Genomic DNA, 20,764 nt, shown 5'->3' with positions numbered 1-20,764 from the left:
CGACCAGGCAGCAGTTCTCCGTCGTCCCGTCTCTCCTGCCAGAACGGACCGCCGCGGCATCAACATCCCGCACGCAGACCTTGTCCTTTTGTCCCATACCAACACAAAATTCGCCTTGTTGCGCTCACCCCCATTCGCCGTGTTTTGTTGGCTCTTTCCGCCGACGTTTTCTCGCCGCAAAAAAAAAAGGCACCCGACATTTTCAGGCTTCGTTTGAGCCGGGGGAGGGACGTGTATTAGAAAATCGCCATGTCTTCCTTCATCGCCGAACTGTGGGAGTCGGTGTTTGTGCCCGGCCCGACGCCCGCGATCCTGCGCGCGACAAACGCCAGCTTCGCCGCGCTGCAGGTCACGCTCTTTGCGCTCCTCGTCAGCACCTACAGCATCCACTTTGTCATTCTCTCGGTGCTCTCCGCCGGGCTGTGGTGGTCCATCAACTGGTTCGCCGCCGAGCTGGCCGCCGCCAAGGCGCGCGGGGACTTGCCCTCGCCAGACGGCCCGGCCGCCGAGACAGCGGGCGCCGCGGCGCAGACGGCCGCGGCACCACCGCCGCCCAAGGAGAACAGCGACGAGGACACCGAGGTGGAGAGTCCCGCCAAGGAGCGCCCGAAGAGGGGCAAGAAGGCGAGCAGAGGAAATGCCGGCAGAGCGGTGGCCAAGACGGCGGCAGATGTGGAGGCGGTCGAGGCCAAGGGGGACCTGAAGCATCGCGTTGCGTCCCTGTCGGACTCTACTGGCTTCACGTCCCAGTCCAGTGTTAGCACTGAAGATGAGTGGGAGAAGGTTTCGGAGAACGAAAACGACAAGACCAAGTAATGATATCACGGGTAGTGCATAGCTCATTTTTTTCTACCAGCGTTTGAAGCGTAAATAAAGAATATATAAAATCAATTGCCATTTGCTTAAATACGAAAAAAAATCACCATCTGTCAAGAGAGGAAAAGAAGAAAGACGACAGCTGCAAGTAAACTCCCCTACTCCAACTTTTTCAATCTCCTGGTAACGAATGCAGAAACAATTGTGCTCATCGCGCCGATGAAGAGGCACACCGAAATTGCATTCGGTCCAGTCGGCGCTATGGCCGGTGCCTTGTCCACGTCCGTACCTAGTTCTCGGCTCTTGCCTGGCTCGAGAATGCCAAAGACAATCATGGATATAAAGGTGCCGACAAACTGCGGCAGCGTGGTGTATACGTTGAGGATGCCAAAGTAAATGCCAGAGAGCTCCGCAGAGGAGCCCGACTCCGGGGGGCCCTCCCCCAGCACCGTCATCTCGATATCCTCGCCAGGTAGCGGGCGATAGGCTGCGCCGCCTTGATGGGCAAGCTTATTGACCTCGATGCCGAGAAACGCGCTCGGCGCCCACCCTGCAATGGCCCATGGGCTACGATACATGTCAGCTGGGTCACTCACTGGAAACGAGGGAAAAAGAAAAGGAACTATACGTACACGGCGCACAGACACACCAGCGCTGTAGCAAAGCGGTAACTGGTCGCAAATGGCGCCAGCATCATGGCGGCGGCGAAGAGAACGTGTCCCCAGATCCACGTCGTCAAGAGGTCCGGCCGCGACCGCTGACAGAGCTTGAGGACCGGCGCGAGCCTCGGGTGCGGCCGCTGGGTGTACGTCGGCTCGTCCGGGGAGCGGACGAGGAGCGGGAGCACGAGCGACGCGCTCAGGGTAATCAGCGACGACAAGACAAAGGCCTGGCTGCCGATGCGGCCAATGTCGCCGAGGGTGTCGCCGGAGCGGGCCGACTCGGGGGCGTCGTAGCGAAAGTACGTCTCGCCGACCCAGGTGGTGCTGTAGAAGAGGAAGGGGAACCAGCCGATCCAGGACCAGAACTGGGCCCAGCAGATGGCGCGGATGCGCGGCGGCAGGTGGCGGATGGCGGCGTAGATGTGGGCGACGACGCGGAACCGGTCCCGCGACGACGACGACGACGACGACGACGACGACACGGGCCGCAAAAGCTGCGCCGCCCCTGCCCCGCGGTCCTTGCGGGCGTCGTCGTCGGCGAGCAGCACCTTTTCCGTCACCGCCCAGCACGTCACGGCCGTGGTGCCGAGAATGGCCAGCACGGCAATGAGCGTGAGCAGCTGGAACTGGGTGTCGCCAAAGGTGGTGCCGAAGATGTGGACGAGGTCGACGGCGCCGCCCGCGTAGCCGATGACGTTGCCAATGGCGGACATGCGGCTGGCTAAAGGACGGATTAGCATAGACGGACGGGACAGGCTTTGCTTCGCGGTAGACTCTCACCCCAGGCGGCTCCAGACTGCTGCTTCTCAATAGGAAGCGTGTCAACAATGAGACTGCGCGAGCAAGACATGACTGTAAACTGATGAGCTTGCATGGTATCAAGAGGGCCAGGGGGGGGTTACTGACCGGCGTTGATGGCAAAATCGACAAGGTAGATGGCGAGTACTGCAACCACGATGGTGGGCATCCGGGCAGCCTCGGCGTCTTGTACGAACAAGCCCACGAGCTCCTTTGTGAAACCCAGAACCAGCATGGCGGCGGCCACAATCACAGCGCCGAGCACCATCATGGGCCGTCGGCGACCCCATCTCGACGTGCTCTCATCCGACAAGACGCCAATCACGGGCTGGACAATGAGGCCCGACAACGGCCCGGCGATCCACACCATGGACGTGTTGCTCTTACTCAGGCCAAGGCTCAGCAGATACGGAGTGCAATCTGGTGTTTTATTTGGACGGCGGTCAGTTTTCGGGCAGTCACACAACCCCACAAAGGAATGGTTTTTGACTTACACGTCATCTCGACTCCCCATGTGAAGCTGCCGCGGGGATCAAAGAATGTGTTAGAAGCAGACGTTTGGTTCGGGGCTTCGTGCTTCGATATAAATATCCTACTTACGTGATGCCAATGGTGCAGAAAGTCAGCAGCACCATGCGCATGGCCTCAGTTGAGCCCCGAACGGAGGACTCCCCTGCAAAGGCCGCCATGGTCGCAGCGATTTTTTTCTTCGTTTTACCTCACAAGCCGTAAAAGAAGAAGCGCGTGCAAGACAACAACACTCATCAAACACCAACGGAGAAATACGCGCGTTGTTGCAACCGTGGGCCCGCAGTAGTGATTGGGCTGTCTAGCGTGAGCGTCCTGGTCTGGTGTCGCGTGTCGCCCAAAAGTCCACCGACGCGCAGAGGCCAAGGGAGCGAGCAAGGATGGAAGGAGTCGGATGTGGATGAAAACGAGTTCCAAGCAGGATGGAGCAAGTGATGAAGAAGCGACGTTGCGGTCGGGATGTACGGATAATGTGCTGGAATAAGGAGGTTGACAGAGACACTGCAGCACCAGCCAGCCCTCTCAGCCGCTAGACACGCGCCACTTTTCCATGCATAGAAGTGATGAACGTTTTTGTCTTGGTCAGTGCAACTCTCACATATTCCTGACACGAGGTTTTCAAAAGAGTTGAAGGTTATTAGAACCCGAATTATTTTGATAGTATGCATGTGCCTGGAAATAGTTAGAACTACTTGATATAATAGTGTGTATGAACGCTGCTGGTCAGAGGTTGGAGCTACGCAGACGTTGGAACACCACGTACGTACTCCCTACACAATCGACCTAACCAGGTTCGAATAACAAAGAAGAAAAAGTGAATTGTAGGATAAATAGTTTCTGCCTGGCCAATAGGTCTCCATTGCAGAGCTGTTGAAAGAAGAAGAGAAAATTGCTTCGCTTTGCTCGAGGAAAAACGACAAAATGGCAAGAAAATTGTAAACGCCATGTCCACCCAAATACCCCCCTCCTACCTGCTTTCACAAAGAAAAAAAAAAGAAAGGAAAGAACTAGATTCGGCCATACTGTGTGTGTGTGGTTTTGTTCCTTTTTTACCATGTCTGCGCCAGTTTGTCCTTTTTTTGGTGCAGGACCAGAAACACTTGTGCTGTCAACCGTTGACCCCTTTTTTTCGGCACCAAAATTCTAAATCTTCATTGTTTTCCTCATATCGCTGAATCAACGCCTGTTTAGTTGCTGAACAAATCAAATCAAAAGTACATCCACCGATGTATCCTCAAACGCTGTCCCTGGGGTGGTTAAGAATCAGCTAGCTTGGCAAAGTGTTTGGACCAAATCCAGCCAACCATCTCTGCTGGATCGTCTTGGTTTTTGGCCAGCCACAGCTCTCCCTTCTCTGCAATGATGTCGAAAATCTATCATCTCACCAGATTAGCGACTGCAGAACAGCGGTTATCAAACAGCGATGGCTTACCTCGCCGGCTTGGTACGTTAGATACGGGTAGCCAGCTTCGTGCTTGGTCGTTTCGATATTGAACTCAAACAAAGACGCCGCAAGCCATAATACATTGTAGCCGTCTGATGTTCGGCCCCTCTCGCGAGATGATGCGCGAGATGATCGTTGGCTTTCCTCTGGGCCATCAGGCATAGGAAGCGCAGAGTGGAACAGGTTGGAGAACCTGGGATTTTCTTGCTGCACCTGACTAGACGTGTATGTCGTGGCGGTGGAGTCTGGTCGATGAGTAGATGTCACGTCTGAGCTTTGCCGTTGCAACGCTCCAGAGTCAAAGCTCCTACCCGTACTAGGGCGTGTAGATGTGTGGCCAGTGGCTGTGTTGGAGCGCGAACGTCCAGCCATGTCGCCAGATTTGAGAGACGGCGAGTGGGTGCTGTTTCCTTGCATACCACCGTAAAAGTCTCGATAGTAGTATTGATGCGGATTGGTGACTGCAGCCACATTACTAGTAGAGCTGGCTGCACTGGGTGACATGGTAATGCTGGCACTGCTGCGCTTGCCAAAGTCCGGAGTCGGCAATGTTGGTGCACTTTCGTCATTGACAGACGACCCGCGTCCACGGCGTTCAATCTCAGAGTACCGGTATCGATACTCTGTAGATTGTGATGACCGCACCTTCAGATCAGGATTCAATATGCCAATGGACGCAATCTGATCCGCGGCATAGGGGTAGTCTCGGTTGAAAGTGGCGACGATATCATCGATGGTTGGGACATCTGGACCATCACTCAAAACTGTCCTCAGCTTCTCTGCCCAAGTCTTATACCAGCTGGCTTGGATGTTCACAAAATTTCCAAGACATATCTTGCCAACCTTCTCAGTCATGCTGGACAGCTTGGGAAGCTCAGCCTTCAACGCATCATTGAGTGCATCGTACTGCTCAACGAGCTCCCTCAGCTTTGGCTCTAATGTCTTTCCGCCACGTCGTTGCTGATCAGCTCGCTCGTAATCGAGACGGCGTTTCTGTCGCTTCTTCATCGCGAGCGAAGGATTGCCGTAGGCCTTGATGACCTGCTCGAAAGGCTCGATGACTTGCTTTCGTACTTGCGCAAGATGACCCTCCAATGCCACCTTTTCCAAATCTCGCATGGAAATGTTGAACTGAACCCATTTGCTTTCAATTTCAGGGAAGTTGCCAGGCTGCAATCTCATAACCAATTCAATCGACGAAAGATACTGCAAAAATTCGTGCACATATTGGGATACTTGCCTCGTGTAGAACTCAACGTCACGAAGAACGACTTGCAGCTGGACAAAGTCATCGCCAAACTTGTCGTGCAGTTTCGCATAGATTGGGTCATCGGGAACACGACTGCTGGACGACTGTAGCTTATCAACGCGCTTACCAAAAGCACGAGCAAAGCCAGCCTTGACATCCGTGTCCTTGTGCTTTCTGCCAACAATCTGCCCAACCAACTCAAAATTCTTCTTTGTCTTGTTGATTTCAATAATGGCAGTTTCTAGCGAGTCCCTCGTTGCAGTGAGACGCTCTCGATCCGGGTGGTCCTGGGGAGTATGCTGCAGCAGAGTCATTATCAGGTTCGGGTATTTTGTAATCCTCTGCATTGGCTTGATGAGGAGCGAGTCAAGGTCCCAAGCTGCGGTCAGGTCTTTCGCAACTTCATTGCACTCCGTGAGCCAGACTTTGACTGCAGAATCCTGTTGGATTTGTATGAGTCTCTTGGCAGCCTGGTCACTGTTTCGCAGAAAACCTTCATGAATAGTCTTCATGCGGTCTAGATGACGCTGGAAAACAGGGCCAATCGTAGTTTCCCGATCGCTGGCGTCACTGATGTCGCTTGACTTGGTGCTTCCCGGCTCCATGCTTGCTGCTAGTTGAGGGGCTTTTGCGGTTCGACCACCTTTGGGAACATATACCGGAGCAACTGCAGCCTTCACTTCAGCCAAGAATAATGTGTGAAATTCAATAATTTCATGACTGTTGCGGAAAATGAGCTTGACTGTCTGGTCGTCTAAGCGCGGGCATGCTTCAGCAGTTCCTTTGTATATCTCCTCGACAATGTTCATGTCCCGCACAAATACGGCTTCGGTATCGACCAGTTCCTTGATGACATTGCGTCGTTGCATCAGGCGATGCCGCTCCTTCTCTGAAGGAACATCCCCATCCTGAAGGAGAGACTTTCCATCGCTATCAGTCCCAGCAACCTTGCTAGAGTCATTGTCGGCCGTGTCAAAAGAAGTGGTGTCGATCGATTGAGGTGTGTTGGCGTAGGTTATATAGACTTCGCTATTTCGCTCCGAGTTGATTAATGTGCTAGTGGACTGAGAGGCCTCATAAATAGCGCTGGGGTTTCTGGAGTGATCTGCGGAGCCGTTTGTGGAATTCGGAATAGGTGGCGGTTCGTGTACAGGAGGTGAAGGAAGAAATGCTAATCCGTGGCTTGGCCCAGGTGACAAGTAGGGTATCGAGAATCCTTCACCTGTGTCAAGCTCGGGAAGTTGGTGCTCAGTCGGTGTTGGGGGCAGTTCCTTCTCGAATCGTGAAATCGGGCCATCCACAAAAGAGTCCTGGCGTGAACTCGTTGCCAAGGGAAAAGGAGCTGTGTGATGAGCAGAGCTTGGGCTACTCATGAACGTCTCCGATCCCGCAGTGTCGAGCTGCCTTGAGCTATCAACGGAGAGGTCTGTCCACGTGGATTGATGACTCGCGCGGTCGGGACGGAATCTTGGAGATGGTATCCCAAGAGTGCCGGCCAGAGGGTACGAGCCACGCTCCGATGTAAATGGATGCAGATCGTCAAAACCGCTGACATCCGAAGAAGCGCACGTCGACGCTCTCTTGGAATCCAGCTGATCGCCATATCTGAGGTCGTATGCCCGCTCATATTGATCGTGATCGTCGGTGTCTTCGGTGCATGCATCTGTCGTTGCTGCCTCTGAGCGTGGATAAGCAGCGTGCTGCATGCTTTGGCTACCATCTACCTCGGATTGGCAATCAGATTCTTCACCGAGTTCCTGCGCTCGAAACAGCCCAGTTGCGCCGGGCTGCTGGGCCTGCTCCTGTACTTGTGGTTGCGGCGTTATGAACGAAGTATGGCCGTGGAAAGACGTAGATGTAGATGGTAGATCTGGGCTGACATCGGCCAACATGAATTGAGAATGTTCTTGCGCCTGCGCACGCGGCTGCGCATCTCCAGCCTGCAATATCGGATATTGATATTCGGTGTTCGCATTTACCGAGGTCGGCGCAGCTAGATTAGGGCTTGGGGGCTTCACAACAGTAATGGGCACCTCCGGTAGATGCTGAGCAGGAACTGGTGGCGTAGTCTGGGCTTCTCCGTCAAATTCGGTGGCTTCAGACATAGCAGACGCTATTGAAGCTCGTTTATCGATTAGTGGCATCGTGGGGCTAGGGTGAGGGTAGCTGCCTGGAATGCCGAGTGTAGGTGAGTCTTCAACGGCATCGAAACTAGCGTTAGCCACTGCTGGAGATATCGCTAATGGCACTGCTGCTGTCGGCGACTCGGTTTCTGACATGGGTGTCGGAGCAGCATCACTGACATCTCTGGCAGCTCGATCGATAGCATCGCGGGGAATTTGGGGAACTGGGGGAATGTCGGTGCTGTTGGCGGTTGGTTTCGTGGCAGTAGCCGAGCCTCGATCGTTCCTTCTAGCCAGTGTCGCAGCCTTTTTCTTTGCTTCTAACGCCTCAGATTCACGGATGGATTTACTATATGCCAAGCGAATATGTTCTCGCCGCTGTTCGAAGTCGATCGGCCCCGCGGATATTTTTCTTCTTCTTGATACGGGTTCCTTGCCCTTGGAGCGGGCAGACTTTGCTGTTCCAGGGTCCTTGGCTTTATTGGATGTGTTGGCTAATGGTTGGCGCGGCCGCGAGCTTCGTAGCGTGGGGGAAAGATTCGGAGATGTCATCGATGGAGACCGTAACCTTCCGTTGCTGCCATTCGCGGAATTGTTGATGCTTGGTGGGGGCGGCCTTCGCTCCCTCGTAGCTGGAGTCGGCGTTTTATTTAATGATGTGGGTGTCTTGGCTCGAGAGGGTGGAGGCGTGATTCTCGAGATCTGACTGCTGGCGGGTGGTGGCTGGCGAAGGTTTGCAGGTGATGTTCCGCGTGAAGGTGAGTTATCGCCCGAGCTGCTTGTTGGGCTATGTAGCCTTCGTACGGCAATGGGCAATTTTGAGGCGGAATGGGCAATGGGGGTATTGCTTAAGCCTGTCCGTATTGCATTCGGGGTTCTGTTGGAGGAGCTGCGGGATGAAGCATCGCTTTGCGACCGTGTGCGTGGGCTGTGAAAGCCGCTGGCTGGTGACTCGCTGGCCTGGGCCTGATGCGTCGCAGCACTGGTGTAAGAACTCGGCAGCGACGACAAATCCACATCTTGCTCTTGATCTGGTAGGCTGTGAAACGTAGATTTTGTGAGAACGCTAGAGTCTGAGATTCTCCGGGGGCGAATCTCGTCGATGCCGAACCCAGCCGCCGTCAGAGAGCCATGCTGCTCTGGGGCAACCTCACCAAAAAGAAGGCCTGATGCTTGACCGGGCCGCTGCTGCGCGTGTGGTTTTCGGGACAGCTGGGGGGGAGAAGAGGGGTTATTGGCGATAACAGACTTATTGATTCGGCTGGCAAACGATTGATTGCTGCTAAAGGACCGTGTGGAAGCCATCTGACGCGGGGATGCGCCAGCAATGCCGTTGGCTGCGGGCAGTTTGTGTGCCTTGGGTACAACAAGGCCGTTGCGAGCTGCGATGGAAGATTCAGTGAGACCGCGACGCTGCCGTGGCATTGACTGAGGCATACTTGGGGTTGTTGAGGAAGCTCCCTTTTCATCAAACCTTTTCTTGAGATCTTTGACACTTGGACCACCCTTGGGTCTCACAACTGGACCCGAGACCGATCGTGTGCCTTGCGGCAGAAGTGGAGCGCGGGTTGGCTGTGAAAGGAGCTCGTCAGTGAGGCCCGAGCTGCCTGCACTGTTATTGCCGTTTGGGAGGATCGGCTGCTGCGTGAGTGTGGATGTCATGGCTGAAGAGGTCGAGGGAGAAGCGGTAGCGTCGACTGAAGCGAGGATTGGAGTGGACGCAGAGGCGCCGACAGCCGGCCGGTAGGATTTGTAGAAATCGTCAGGCTCTATAGAGATAACGGGGAGAGCATCGCGAGCAAGATGGGATGCCGACACAGCAGCGGCGGGCAATGGAACCGAAGCGGAGGCAGATGCAGATGCTGCAAGTGTTGCGGGGGGAGGCTGATCGTGAAGGGCGGCGGCAGCGGGTGAGGGTGCGTAGACGGCAACGGGCTCAGGGTGAAGGAGGCGCGTATCAGGATGCGAGCGGTCTTCTGCGCCGGCAAAAAGGTCGAGGGGTGGCGGGCCGGTCGGTGTGGGAGCCGTGGTGATGGTTTGTGGATGAAGGGCGCTCGTGTCTGGAGGGCCAGAGTCTGGGTCCTGCTCCATGATGGGCAGAACCTAGCTAGGCATGGGTCGGGCTCGACGGGCGAAGCGACTGGTCGAGAGGACGACAGGATGGCCATGCAGGCGCGAGCATTGATGCGCTGGCTGGGCAGAATCTGTTGGCGAAAACAGGACGCGGGAGGACGATTGGGAGATGGGGCCTTCAGTTTGGGGTGCGACAGGGACAGGGAACAACGAGTGGTGGATGGCAGACGGGCGGGCGCCCAGGCGCGTTGTGGCTGGTGGAGAGGGAGAATGAAGGGCAAAGGTGTGCTGGAAAAGTGGCTGACGAATCTTGGACAGCGGACAACGGACAGCGGACAGCGGCCTTGGGGCCTTTAGCGTGTTTTTGCTAGTGCCTCCAGTGCCTGGTTTTGCCGTGTTTTAGTGGCTAGTGGCTTGTGGCTTGAGGCTTGCGCTGCTAATATCGAGGGAGGCATCCGTACACCGATTGAGCTTTGACACGCCAGCCCATCCGCCGGATGCAAGCCTGCCTCTGCCAATCTGCCTCGCCATCTTGGGTAGCGATTCATTCAGAGCCCGATCTCTCTCTTGAGCGAACGGTATATCTCGTATTTTACCCCATACTTGTACTGATGTGTATGTCTCTGATACAGCAGCTATAGCCACCTGCCAGCCAGTATATACAGGCATGTCCAAATGTACAATCGCCGCCCGCGCAATAACCATCAACTCAAAGTGCAAGGAACCATGGCACCATTATCATGGCAATAACACGTGCTTTTCATAATATCTTGTACTTGCAATTTGTACTCGTTGTTTGAGGGAAACTACATCTCCCTGTACACTTCCTTCCTGCTCGACGCCGCCATGCCACGCTGGATATTTTGCAAACGCACGAAACCTAGACCATTTGCTCAACAACCATCTCGTCTGTCAATAATAAAAACAGGTCACATCACTTATTATGTGGCTTGCTTGATGAGACAATAGGCTAGGTAGGGGCCTGCGGCGCGCGCATCCTTTGTTACTAAAACGAGCCTCCTTCGTCACTCCGAGGTCGCTTCTGCGGATCTCTTTATTAATGCCCTGGTTCCTGTAATAATTATGTCTGCGTAATAATTAGCACTTGCTTGATCAGTTTATCCGAAGCTCCCTCCGCTTTGGAACAACCAGTCCTGCGCCAGTACGTGCAAGGGTGCACCACACGCACAAAGGTGGTTACGCAGGCCAAAAGTTTTGCACACGAGTTGGCCTTCTCCCCACGTAAATCATCTCGCGCGACCCGACGCCATGGCCGTGTCCGATGATCATGGGTCAATCGACGCCTTTTGCTGTGAGAACCTAGACCACAAGCCGCACAGACATGACGGACGATACGCGAACAAGCCAGGGGCAAGGTCGGGGCGCAAAAAGAAAAAACGTCGCTCGAGGCTTTCCGACCTAATAATAAACTCAATATCATCTCTGGGCTGTCCGTGCTCACAAAGTGGTTGGACCGGCCGTCTTGGTATCAACTCCGAACTCCTTCTTGGTGCGCTCCCGAGCCAGTGAGGAATAAGCGACGTGTTACAGCTCATGCCGTCCCTGTATCGGCACAACCCCCGTTGGCGATTTGAAACAGAGGCGTTTTCAAAGCCGCAAAATTTTCTTCTTAACCCACGACTGGCCCCTGTCTCTTGGTCAATTTGCTGCCACTTTGTTTGTGGCCTCTTCCGTTCCGATTTACATGCAAAGGCTAGGGGAAAGGTCACAAAAGAAATTTGCATATGCAGCATCAGTCATACATGATACAGCAACACCAAGTCCGATTAACAGGTCAGGTGGTCCCTGTCAATCGCTGCAACCGTCCACGCGGCCACTGCAACACAGCTGCATCTGGAGCAGGACAGGGCGTGCGAATTGATATGCCGTTGCCAAATAAACAATAAAGGCACGAGCCCTATATTGTTGGTCCAATTGTTAGATTTCAACGTATACTGTACAAATTAATAATGGAAAAAATGCCAATAGCCTGGCTTATTAGAATTGATCGTAGTAACTACCTCACAATAACACCTAGGTACTAAGGTAATCAATCATTCAAGTCATTGAACGACAGGCTAGCACCGCCACATCGAGTCGATGAGCCACAGGCATCCAGCCACAGGCATCCAGCCACACTGCATTGAACCTTAGCTTGTACGGATGGGTTGTCGCTGCCTTTGCGTGCATGTGCCTGTGTATATCTCACGCGACATTCGGAAATGAATTCTAGTTCAATGTCTTTATCAAGATGACCAAGCGGAAGAGAGCTCAAAAAGACGCGTCAAGCGGTAAAAATGCCAAGGGGCAGCCTGCACCGCATCCACTGCATCGCGACCTTCTCAACTTCTTCTATCCCCATTGCATATCGCTCCGAGAATATGCTCTTGCGAGTCTACCGCAAACTTCACGGCTACGTCGACGCAAGATAAAATCACTCGGGACAATCCCCGAGCGCTTCGAACTTGAAAAGGACCTATGCTGCCTACTCGACTCCACGCTTGTCTGCTACCACCAGCTGACACCCGACGTAGCGGACAACAGATGGGAGCAATGGCTATCTTTTTCACAGAGGGGCGAAGACTCGAGCGTTTCACTCACCGGAGGCTCGCCAATATATTCCCAGTCCGAGGTTTGTTCAGCACCCGAACCGGCTCAGTTGCCCGACTAACCCCGTCCAGATTGTCGACTTTGTCATCTGGCTGATCTTTTCGCGGGACAACAACGGCTTCTTTGGCCCCAAGCATCTGCTATGTGACGGATACCGGAGGAGAGCCACCGAAAAGGCAGAACCAGAAAGGATTCCCGGCGTCTTCAGCCGGTACCCAAACGATCAGGTCGCGAGTCTCAAGGCAGGCCCGTGGCCGCAGTTGTTGAACCTGCTGGGTCGGTCTGGGGAGAGGATCATGATCAACATGCTTGTTGATTGCTCAATATTTGTGGCTATGGAGTCGGGGTTAAACAACTTTTACCAGATCTCCGGTATGAGTGTCGCTCGTGTGATGTCTTGGGCGCCGCTAATCTACTGATCAGGATACCCAATATCAGAGCTTGAACATGGATTGGAGATGAAAAAGGGTCCCGAAAAGGGGATTTGTGCGCGGAAGCTATCCGAAATCTCTCTGGTGAGAAGCAGAGTGTTTTATGCGCGGCCCCCGATGACGTCCAGAGGGCACATAGAGGCGGGATACAGACATATACGTGAGTACCAGCACCTCGGCAGCTGGTCCGCTCATCAAATATTGACGACCCTAGATGCTTTAAATCGATATAATTATATACCCGAACATGAAAGTACCGAGTCAATCGTCACTCAAAAAAACACGCTCAACACAGCCAAGGTCATGATGTACGTCTTCCCACGACAATTTGGCCTCCACAACGTCTTCACCTCCACAGTCGACTCAAAGACGACGGTACAGAAACTCCAGGACTACACCGTGAGAGACGACGAAATTGCACAGCACATGCGCTCTGATAAGAACTTCCTCACGCAAGGGGTGCCCAAAATTCCCAAGCGCCTACGGGGCGCAGCCCGAGATCTCGTCCGTCGACTGCAGATTCTCCATCGCCGGTGCTCCTACATTGCGCTTATCCGGCACTATTGCGCGTCTCCTCTAGATCCCCTGCGGGAAAGGACGCAAAAGAACAACGAGCCCACCTCCACGTCCAAGACTGCCCCGAGTCAGGCCGCCGACGGAAAGTCGAGCAAGCAAGCTACTCCCTCGCAGACGCAGCGACGTACGCAGGACTCCCGTGTCTTCCAACTAGACCCTTCTGTCCCGATCGTGGACTTGGCGACGCCGGTCAGTCACGTTTCGGTCTTTCTTCAAGCAGTCCTGTCCAAGATTCTCCCCGGCGCGTTTCTAGGCGAAGGCGATGATCTCCGCCACAACCAGGCACTGCTCGCCAAAAAGGCGCATCACTTTGTCACACTACGGAGGTTTGAAAGCATGAGTCTGCACGAGCTGTCACAGGGCTTCAAAGTATATACTCTCAACATCTGCATACGGGGGCTCTAAGCTGACCCGAGGCGCAGATTTCTAGTTTGGCTTGGCTCCAGCTGCCTGGCCGCGGCGACCAGAAACCGAGCCAAAACGAGACCTTTAAGCAGCTCGAACTCTTCCACGAGCTTTTGTACTACATTTTCGACTCTCTTCTCATTCCCCTGATGCGCAACACCTTTTACGTGACCGAGTCCAACACCCACCGGTACCAAGTCTTTTACTTTCGGCACGATGTCTGGAAACTCGTCTCCGAGCGCGCGCTGAGGGCCATGAAAGACGGCATGCTCGAGGAGCTCAAAGTAGGCGACGTCCAGCGCGCCGTGGAGTCCCGGCGGCTGGGATTCAGCCAGATCCGCCTGCTGCCAAAAGGCACCACCCTGCGTCCCATCATGAACCTTCGCCGGCGATATCCCCTGAAGCAAAACAAGAAGATGCTCGGCCCTAGCATCAATACTGTCTTGGCTCCCATTCACAACGTGTTGAAGCTCGAAAAGGTCAGATCGGAGGCGTTTTGTCTATGCCAAAAGAGGAGTATTCACTAACCCGTTGTCAACAGCGTCTCAACCCATCGAAACTTGGTGCGACCCTCTTCTCTGTGGGAGACATATACAATCGGCTCAAGGAGTTTCGCCGCAAACTGCCTGATCCGCTCCCGCGGCTGTACTTTGTCAAGGCCGATGTCCAATCCGCCTTTGACACGATCCCCCAGGAGGCTGTCCTCAAGCTGATGGCGGCCATCCCTAGCCACGAACACTACAAAATCTTCAAGCACGCCGAGGTAAAGCCGGGGGAAAGACCCCCTACTAACACTTGCACAACCGCCCCCGACGGCGCCAGCACGTCACATGCCCAAGCACCGTCCAGACCCATCCGCCGCTGGCACTCGACCGCGCATCCAGGCGACGAGTCAGGCCGCTTCCACCAGCGCCTCGACGGCCAGTCCTCCACCAGCGGCATCGCGGCGCAGCAGCCGCAGCGCAAAAACACGGTCTTTGTCAACAGCGCCGTGCAAAGCGACCACGACACGCGCGGCCTGCTGCGGTTGCTCGCCGAGCACGTCGCGGACAACCGGATCCGGGTGGGCAAGAAGACGTACCGGCAGCGGCGGGGCATCCCCCAGGGCTCGGTGCTGTCGTCGTACCTGTGCAACTACTTTTACGCTGACCTCGAGGCGCGGCACCTGCGCTTCCTCGACGACAGCGGCAGCCACCGCAGCGTGCTCCTGCGGCTCGTCGACGACTTCTTGCTCGTCACCACGGACAGGGCCCGCGCGCGGCGCTTCGCCGCCGTGCTGCACCGCGGCGTGCCCGAGTACGGCGTGCACGTCAGCCCGCACAAGTCGCTCGCCAACTTTGCCCTGTCCGTGCCGCCCGCCGGCGGCGGCGATGACGGACCCCCCGTGCCCATCGCCACGGTCCACAGCACCGCCGACTTTCCGTACTGCGGCGTGCGCATCAGCTGCCGCACGCTGGAGATTAAAAAGGACTGCCAACGCGAGCAGCAGACTGGTGAGTGGTGCAGACTGAACGCCCCCTGGGTACTGTTGGCCTCTTTCCTATTCCCCGGCCCGCTAACTCCATGCACCACCAGACGTGGCCAATACCCTGACGGTTGAGCACAGCCGCGTACCCGGCCAGAATTTCCAACGAAAAGTCCTTCGTGAGTCTCCTCTATTCCACCACCCCCATCCTACTACTTCTTCCCCTTTCGCTCCTCTTCCGTCTCTGGCAGTGCCATTCCCTCTATTTCTCCCAAAAAAAACACAACATGGAGCCCTGTCCCTTCATTCGCTTACCGCCCCGGGGCTGCAACAGATGCTTTCAAGATCCAGTCGCACCTCATGTTCTACGACACGAGCCACAACTCGCCCGCGACGGTGCTCGACACGCTGCGGGCCGCCTTTCGGCAGACGGCTCTCAAGATGTGGGCTTACATGCGGGCGCTTCATCGAACCGCCCGGCCGCGGCCTGGCCTAGTCAAACGTACGTGCTGTGTTTCTCCTCTTCTGGGATGGCCGTGTATGCGTCAAGTCGGCGACTAACAATGTCTTTCTCCATGATGATAGTCACCATAACGAGGACGGTGGAAGCCTCGTACCTAATTATAACTAGTAGGTTTCGCAAGCTCAAATACCAGGGATACGAGTGCTCCGTTCGCAAGACCCAGGTTACTCGGTGAGTCTACCCTCGAGTTCAAATGAGCTGGCCAACGCTCTGTTGTAAAGCTTGCATGTTTGACAAGGCTGACTTTTCATCTTTATCTGTCAGGCTGGCGTATGAGACGTTTGAAGAGGTCCTGCGTACCAAGCAAACACAGCACGCCGAGGTCCTCGAATGGCTTCGTCGCCAGATTGCCAAACAAAAGGGGCAGGTTCTTCTATCATAGTACACGGGTGGTGTCAAGTTGCCATCAACCCAACTGTAATTGTGTAACTTTAAATGATGTATGTAACGTCTATCTTGAATGGATTCTGACCTATGTTCTGTTCGTATGCGTTGCAGCGCGCTGTCGTCAAATGGCGATGCCGCTCTGCCACCAATGACGACCCGAATGCCATCGGAAAACGTAGGAGCTGTCCCAACGCCACACTGCGTCACCTGGGAAGCCAAATCCCAGGGCTCTAAAAACTGAAAAAGGCACAGGCTCCAGCAGCCAGAGCCCCATGGCGGCCATGTCGTCGTTGAAAAGGGCCGCCGTGGCGTAGAGCCACAGCAGTGTAAACAATGCATTTCCAGCGCGCCGCATAGTAATGTGGATGACGGGAAATGTTCTCTGTAGTATAGAAGCCAGCTGTTGTTGCAAAATGATGCCAACACCTTGCAGCAAAAAAAAGACGGGCTGGCTCCAGAGCTTCGTTGAGGGAACAGCGGACAGACTCCCCATTCCATGAAGGAGACCTGACATGGCAAATGTACTCAGCAAGCCCACGAGGTTCCCCGACATGGTGCCTTTGCGTATCAGTCCCTTCTTCAGTAAGAATGCAGAAGGGCCGAGGAACTGCTGCCGAAAGGTCTGGTGCCACCAAGAACCCCAGAGTCCGGCAAGACCTCTGTCAAACACCTCACCAAAGGATCCAAACGCAGACGTATACAGCCATGGAATATTCCGATATGGGCACCAGTATATAACAACGCAATAGTGAGCCATGTCCGCCACGCTATATGCCGCTGCCACGGCCCAGAAGGCGCCGGTGATTGAAAACAGCTGGCGGTATGCCTCGAGACGCCATGGAGACAAGCCAGCTAGGTACCACGGCAGGGCATATTCTACAGACTTTTCACGTCCAAAGATGAAGTAAGGATCCTTCATCATAAAAGTGCCGAGGAAGTCTAGCACGAGACATGCCCCAACCAATACTTTGAGGCGGTGCCGCAAAAAGCTTACGGGAGAGTGTATGTATTCAAACCCGGCTCTGGTGACCGATGGAATAGAGGCGACGCAAACCGGCTGCCCGTCTTGAATAGCAGTCGATGTATACGGCTTGGGGATAACAGAGATGGAACTGCTCCAGCCAGCTCCACGGAAGCTGAGAACCAAATCTGCGGCCCAGCCCAGCCTGGCAAGAATGGGGGCTTCGGACGGGAAACGTTGCCAAATGTAGGAAGAGGTCGTGTCAAAATCAGGGGTATCGACAATGTGCGATGCTGTTGATTCGCTTTGAGGTTTGAGGTGGGGGTTGGTGGCCGCCGTTCCTGGGCAGGCGGTATATTCTGGCTTGGCAGATGGCTGTGGCGGCGGGAGCTCGCCCAGAGGTGCAAAAGCCCTGTCTGGATATTTCCCGAAAGAGACTTTGATGATCCTGGCAGCATCACGCTGTGGGTTGGTCAGTATCATGTGCTGGAAGCACAGCATGGTGCCATAGGTTGACATGAGACCCGAAACCACTGCCCATCCCACATTGTTGCTAGACGCCCGCGCTGCCTGCTCATAATTGACAAGGAGAGCAAGTACAAAGATGAACCATCTCGCGCGATACAGCCAAGAACGGCCATTGTGTGGAATGGCAAGCCAGATGATGGGCAAAATGAACGGAATGAAAAAGGCTTGTGGAAGGACGATCTGGCGGCGTTGCCCTTGTTCCACTTGTTCGAAGAAGATCTGACGGTAGCTAGAGAGAGCTAGGGGCGCAAGCGGAACTTGTGATGCCGCCATTGACTCTACCATCATGTTTCTCTGGCTATGCTCGTGTGTGCGGCCAACCTTTTAGGGGAGGTGCAAGGTCGCAAGTTGCCGTGGGCACGTTGCGACTCGACAGCTGACACGCATTCGCTCGTCGAGGATGGCAAAAGGATACCTACCAAGTGACCGTGGATGCTCGGAGACTTGAGGTCAGCGATGATGTTGGTTTCATCACCTTGATGCCCGAGCAGATATGGAAGAGCAAGTCGGATCTGGTTGCCACGGTTCCTGCCTGGATTTGCCCGCCGTCGGGGGAGATTTCGACTCGCAATGATGTCGAAAAGCTCAAAGCAACGAATCAGTGAAAAAAGGGTCACTCGCCAGCTTGATTTATCCGCTTGGGCAATCGGTCGTTTGCTCCAAGCCACGATAGTGCTCCACGGGCAAGTCTCGCCGTTTGTCGAGCTCTGGTTTTGCTTTTCAGGGCCACGGAGTATTAGCAGACCGCACACCTTCAAATTGCGCCACAAACGTGACGAATAGAGTGCGTTCTTGGGGAGATGCCGAGCCGTAGGGAGTGAGTGCATGTATTGATGGATGGATGTGACGTGCAAGGATGGAATTTGGGGGCTACCTGTTAATTTGTAGTGGTTGACTAGCGGTTGGGGGTTGGGGCCAGACAAGCCTTGTTGGGCAGGTGGCACAGATTGTCAGGTACCGCCAGCTGGGCGCGATCGGATGAAGCAGACAGCAGAGTGAGCTGGCGGAACCATCGCAGCCTGGCCGGCCACGAACGTGGGTTCTGAGTTGGTTACACGAGATTGAACTAATGTTAAATAGAAAATGGCAGCTAAAAGAATATCTCACTAATTTTGTAGGTAGTGGTAACGGCTGAATCTGTTGAGCAAATGACGACTAACGTTATCCGTAATCTGTACTTTGTACCAAAATAGAATCCATCTGCGGCCCACTCAGTGCAGAGTGTGGTCCCATTTCTCGTGGAAATTCAGTAGGTAATAGTATGCCCACTGTGTCTCCATGCCTCTAGAACGCAAGACATGAATAATTTCAGAGGAACCTGTCGTTGAAGAAAGAAACTAGTCTTCATAGTAAATAAGAAAACGCGCTACACATCTCATCTGAGCTCGGCTCTACTTTGTCCCGGCCTCGTATCATATATACAGATTGGATATAGTCTGTGGGGCTGACAGCTCGAGAATCAACGAGCCTCGCCTTTTTTTTCTTTTCCTTTTTTTTTTGGCTCCCTCCAACTTCAATTCCACCAAGTGAGAAGAGCCAATTCGTTATGAGAAGCGTCGCCAATGCTGCTCAGGCCGTTTACGAAGTCGCCATGGCTCTTTGTCAGATTCTCCAGCAGCAACCCTGCTCGCGTTATTCTTAGAACCCCCTCCCCTCCCCAACTTAAAGCTGCTCGTACATGCGGGGCCGCATACCTATGATTCATCCGCCAAGGTTGGTGCGCGCTGGCGTATTCTGATGCCATTGGTGCTCTAAACGGGGGGGCCAGCACAAAAGAAGGCAAAAAGTGCCGCCCAGCAAGGGAGGGATCAAAAATACAACCCTCCCGTGTCCACCGCCCCCGGCGCAGGAAAAGCAAGGCTGAGAGAGCCCGTGTCGAGCGCTCGGGGGAATGACACCCTCCGCAGGGAGCCCAGCTCGGCCAGAACTTGATCAGCGACCGAGCCACTTGCACGAACCAAGTCACGGTTAGTCGCAGCCCTACATTTAGCGGTTTCCCCTCTTTTGTCGTCTATGGTGGGGGGCTGCTCGTTCTGGGACTAGATGCGGCGGCTTCGTGAGTTTCGAGGCCTTCAGCTCCGAGGCTGGGCTGTGGCCTCGTCTCACGTCGTTGCCGCCCTTGGCATGGCATGGCGTGCGGTTCTGGCAACAGCTTTTGTGTCAGGGCTCATCGTATGGTGTACAAATTACTGGCCGTAACTGCCAGCACACGCCCACAGGAACATGCGGGATTGGCTCCAGGCGACAGCTGCGGGAGGCACACCCACTAGCCTAGGTACCTACCTAGGTAGGTATCCATCCATATCCCACTGTAATTGACCTGGATAGTGTCGACCGAAGGTGTGTCAACACACCTCGCAAACAGGGGAGGAATAGGCCGTTAACTCCATCAGACTTGTAAACCCGGCAAGGCAGCCTATCATGACTTTGAAATATATACTCCACCACCATCCCTCCATCCGAACACTCGCTAGTCTGCCACGTTGGGATCTAGTACTCCGTATCCGTACCTACTGAGCTGGGATATAAAGTCCACCAGCCCTGGCCCGTTTTTACTTTGTTTCCTCTTGTTGAACGAATTCTCGATATACATGAAATTAATCCCATACATTCCATTTTTTTACAAGTGACCGTTGCTAAACAATTGTCGCAAACTAGCTCGTGAAAAGATTCAGCGCCGACCCGTTACCTACCTACGCTACAATTTCCGAACCGTCCGTCCTCAGCGGCCCTACTGTACAGCCTCGTCAGCTCTGCAGCACCAGCCAGTTTTTCGATTCTCACAATCGCTCTTGCCCTCCCGGGAATACAACCCCATTTCCCTCCAACATCATTCCTCGTGTCCTTTTCGCCCACCAGAATAAAGAAAATGTCTTTTACGAAACCTGCCGCCCCGGGAGACGTTCCCAAACACCGAGCCTGCGATGAGTGCCGTAAGTTGCCTCCACCCTCTTCTTCCCTTGCCATCCCTACATCGCCGCATGCAAAATAGGCGAGGAAAAAACAAGAACAAAACTCACCCTCAACAGGCTCGCGCAAGCTCGCCTGCTCCAAAGAAGCCGACGGCTGCGCCCGCTGCAAACGCGAGCGCATCCCCTGCTACTACTCGCCGCAGAAGCCCATGGGCCGGCCGCGCAAGCGTCGCCCCGCCGACGAGGAGCCCGCCGCCGTCCACCGCCGCGCCG

General features: G+C 54.5%; 6 protein-coding genes across 6 annotated transcripts; 3 read left to right on the top strand and 3 right to left on the bottom strand.

Moving 5' to 3' along the window:
* Positions 1-249: 249 nt before the first annotated feature.
* CCM_05927 (Endoplasmic reticulum, protein Pkr1) lies at positions 250-816 on the top strand (the record flags this gene model as incomplete). The annotated part of the gene is made up of 1 exon (XM_006671071.1): positions 250-816. One exon carries the CDS (start codon positions 250-252, stop codon positions 814-816), a length of 567 nt encoding a protein of 188 aa, XP_006671134.1.
* A 158-nt stretch (positions 817-974) lies between these two features.
* Positions 975-2,965, bottom strand: CCM_05926 (sucrose transport protein; the record flags this gene model as incomplete). The annotated part of the gene is made up of 7 exons (XM_006671070.1): positions 975-1,383; positions 1,413-1,438; positions 1,466-2,199; positions 2,259-2,330; positions 2,385-2,696; positions 2,771-2,796; positions 2,877-2,965. The coding sequence occupies 7 exons, from the start codon at positions 2,963-2,965 to the stop codon at positions 975-977; spliced, it is 1,668 nt and encodes a 555-aa protein (XP_006671133.1).
* A 1,095-nt stretch (positions 2,966-4,060) lies between these two features.
* On the bottom strand, positions 4,061-10,224 carry CCM_05925 (Rho guanyl nucleotide exchange factor; the record flags this gene model as incomplete). Its single annotated transcript, XM_006671069.1, has 5 exons — positions 4,061-4,177; positions 4,237-9,002; positions 9,060-9,723; positions 9,775-10,076; positions 10,155-10,224. 5 exons carry the CDS (start codon positions 10,222-10,224, stop codon positions 4,061-4,063), a joined length of 5,919 nt encoding a protein of 1,972 aa, XP_006671132.1.
* Positions 10,225-10,962: 738 nt separating this feature from the next.
* On the top strand, positions 10,963-11,288 carry CCM_05924 (uncharacterized protein; the record flags this gene model as incomplete). The annotated part of the gene is made up of 2 exons (XM_006671068.1): positions 10,963-11,005; positions 11,059-11,288. 2 exons carry the CDS (start codon positions 10,963-10,965, stop codon positions 11,286-11,288), a joined length of 273 nt encoding a protein of 90 aa, XP_006671131.1.
* A 656-nt stretch (positions 11,289-11,944) lies between these two features.
* Positions 11,945-15,878, top strand: CCM_05923 (telomerase reverse transcriptase, putative; the record flags this gene model as incomplete). Its single annotated transcript, XM_006671067.1, has 8 exons — positions 11,945-12,325; positions 12,375-12,675; positions 12,742-13,679; positions 13,733-14,194; positions 14,257-15,208; positions 15,291-15,363; positions 15,432-15,682; positions 15,766-15,878. 8 exons carry the CDS (start codon positions 11,945-11,947, stop codon positions 15,876-15,878), a joined length of 3,471 nt encoding a protein of 1,156 aa, XP_006671130.1.
* A 333-nt stretch (positions 15,879-16,211) lies between these two features.
* CCM_05922 (uncharacterized protein) lies at positions 16,212-17,570 on the bottom strand (the record flags this gene model as incomplete). Its single annotated transcript, XM_006671066.1, has 1 exon — positions 16,212-17,570. One exon carries the CDS (start codon positions 17,568-17,570, stop codon positions 16,212-16,214), a length of 1,359 nt encoding a protein of 452 aa, XP_006671129.1.
* Between the last annotated feature and the right edge of the window lie 3,194 nt (positions 17,571-20,764).

This window comes from Cordyceps militaris, assembly GCF_000225605.1.
Source record: "Cordyceps militaris CM01 unplaced genomic scaffold CCM_S00004, whole genome shotgun sequence".
NCBI classification, from domain to species: Eukaryota; Fungi; Ascomycota; class Sordariomycetes; order Hypocreales; family Cordycipitaceae; genus Cordyceps; species Cordyceps militaris.
This window is presented reverse-complemented; position numbering and strand designations above follow the sequence as displayed.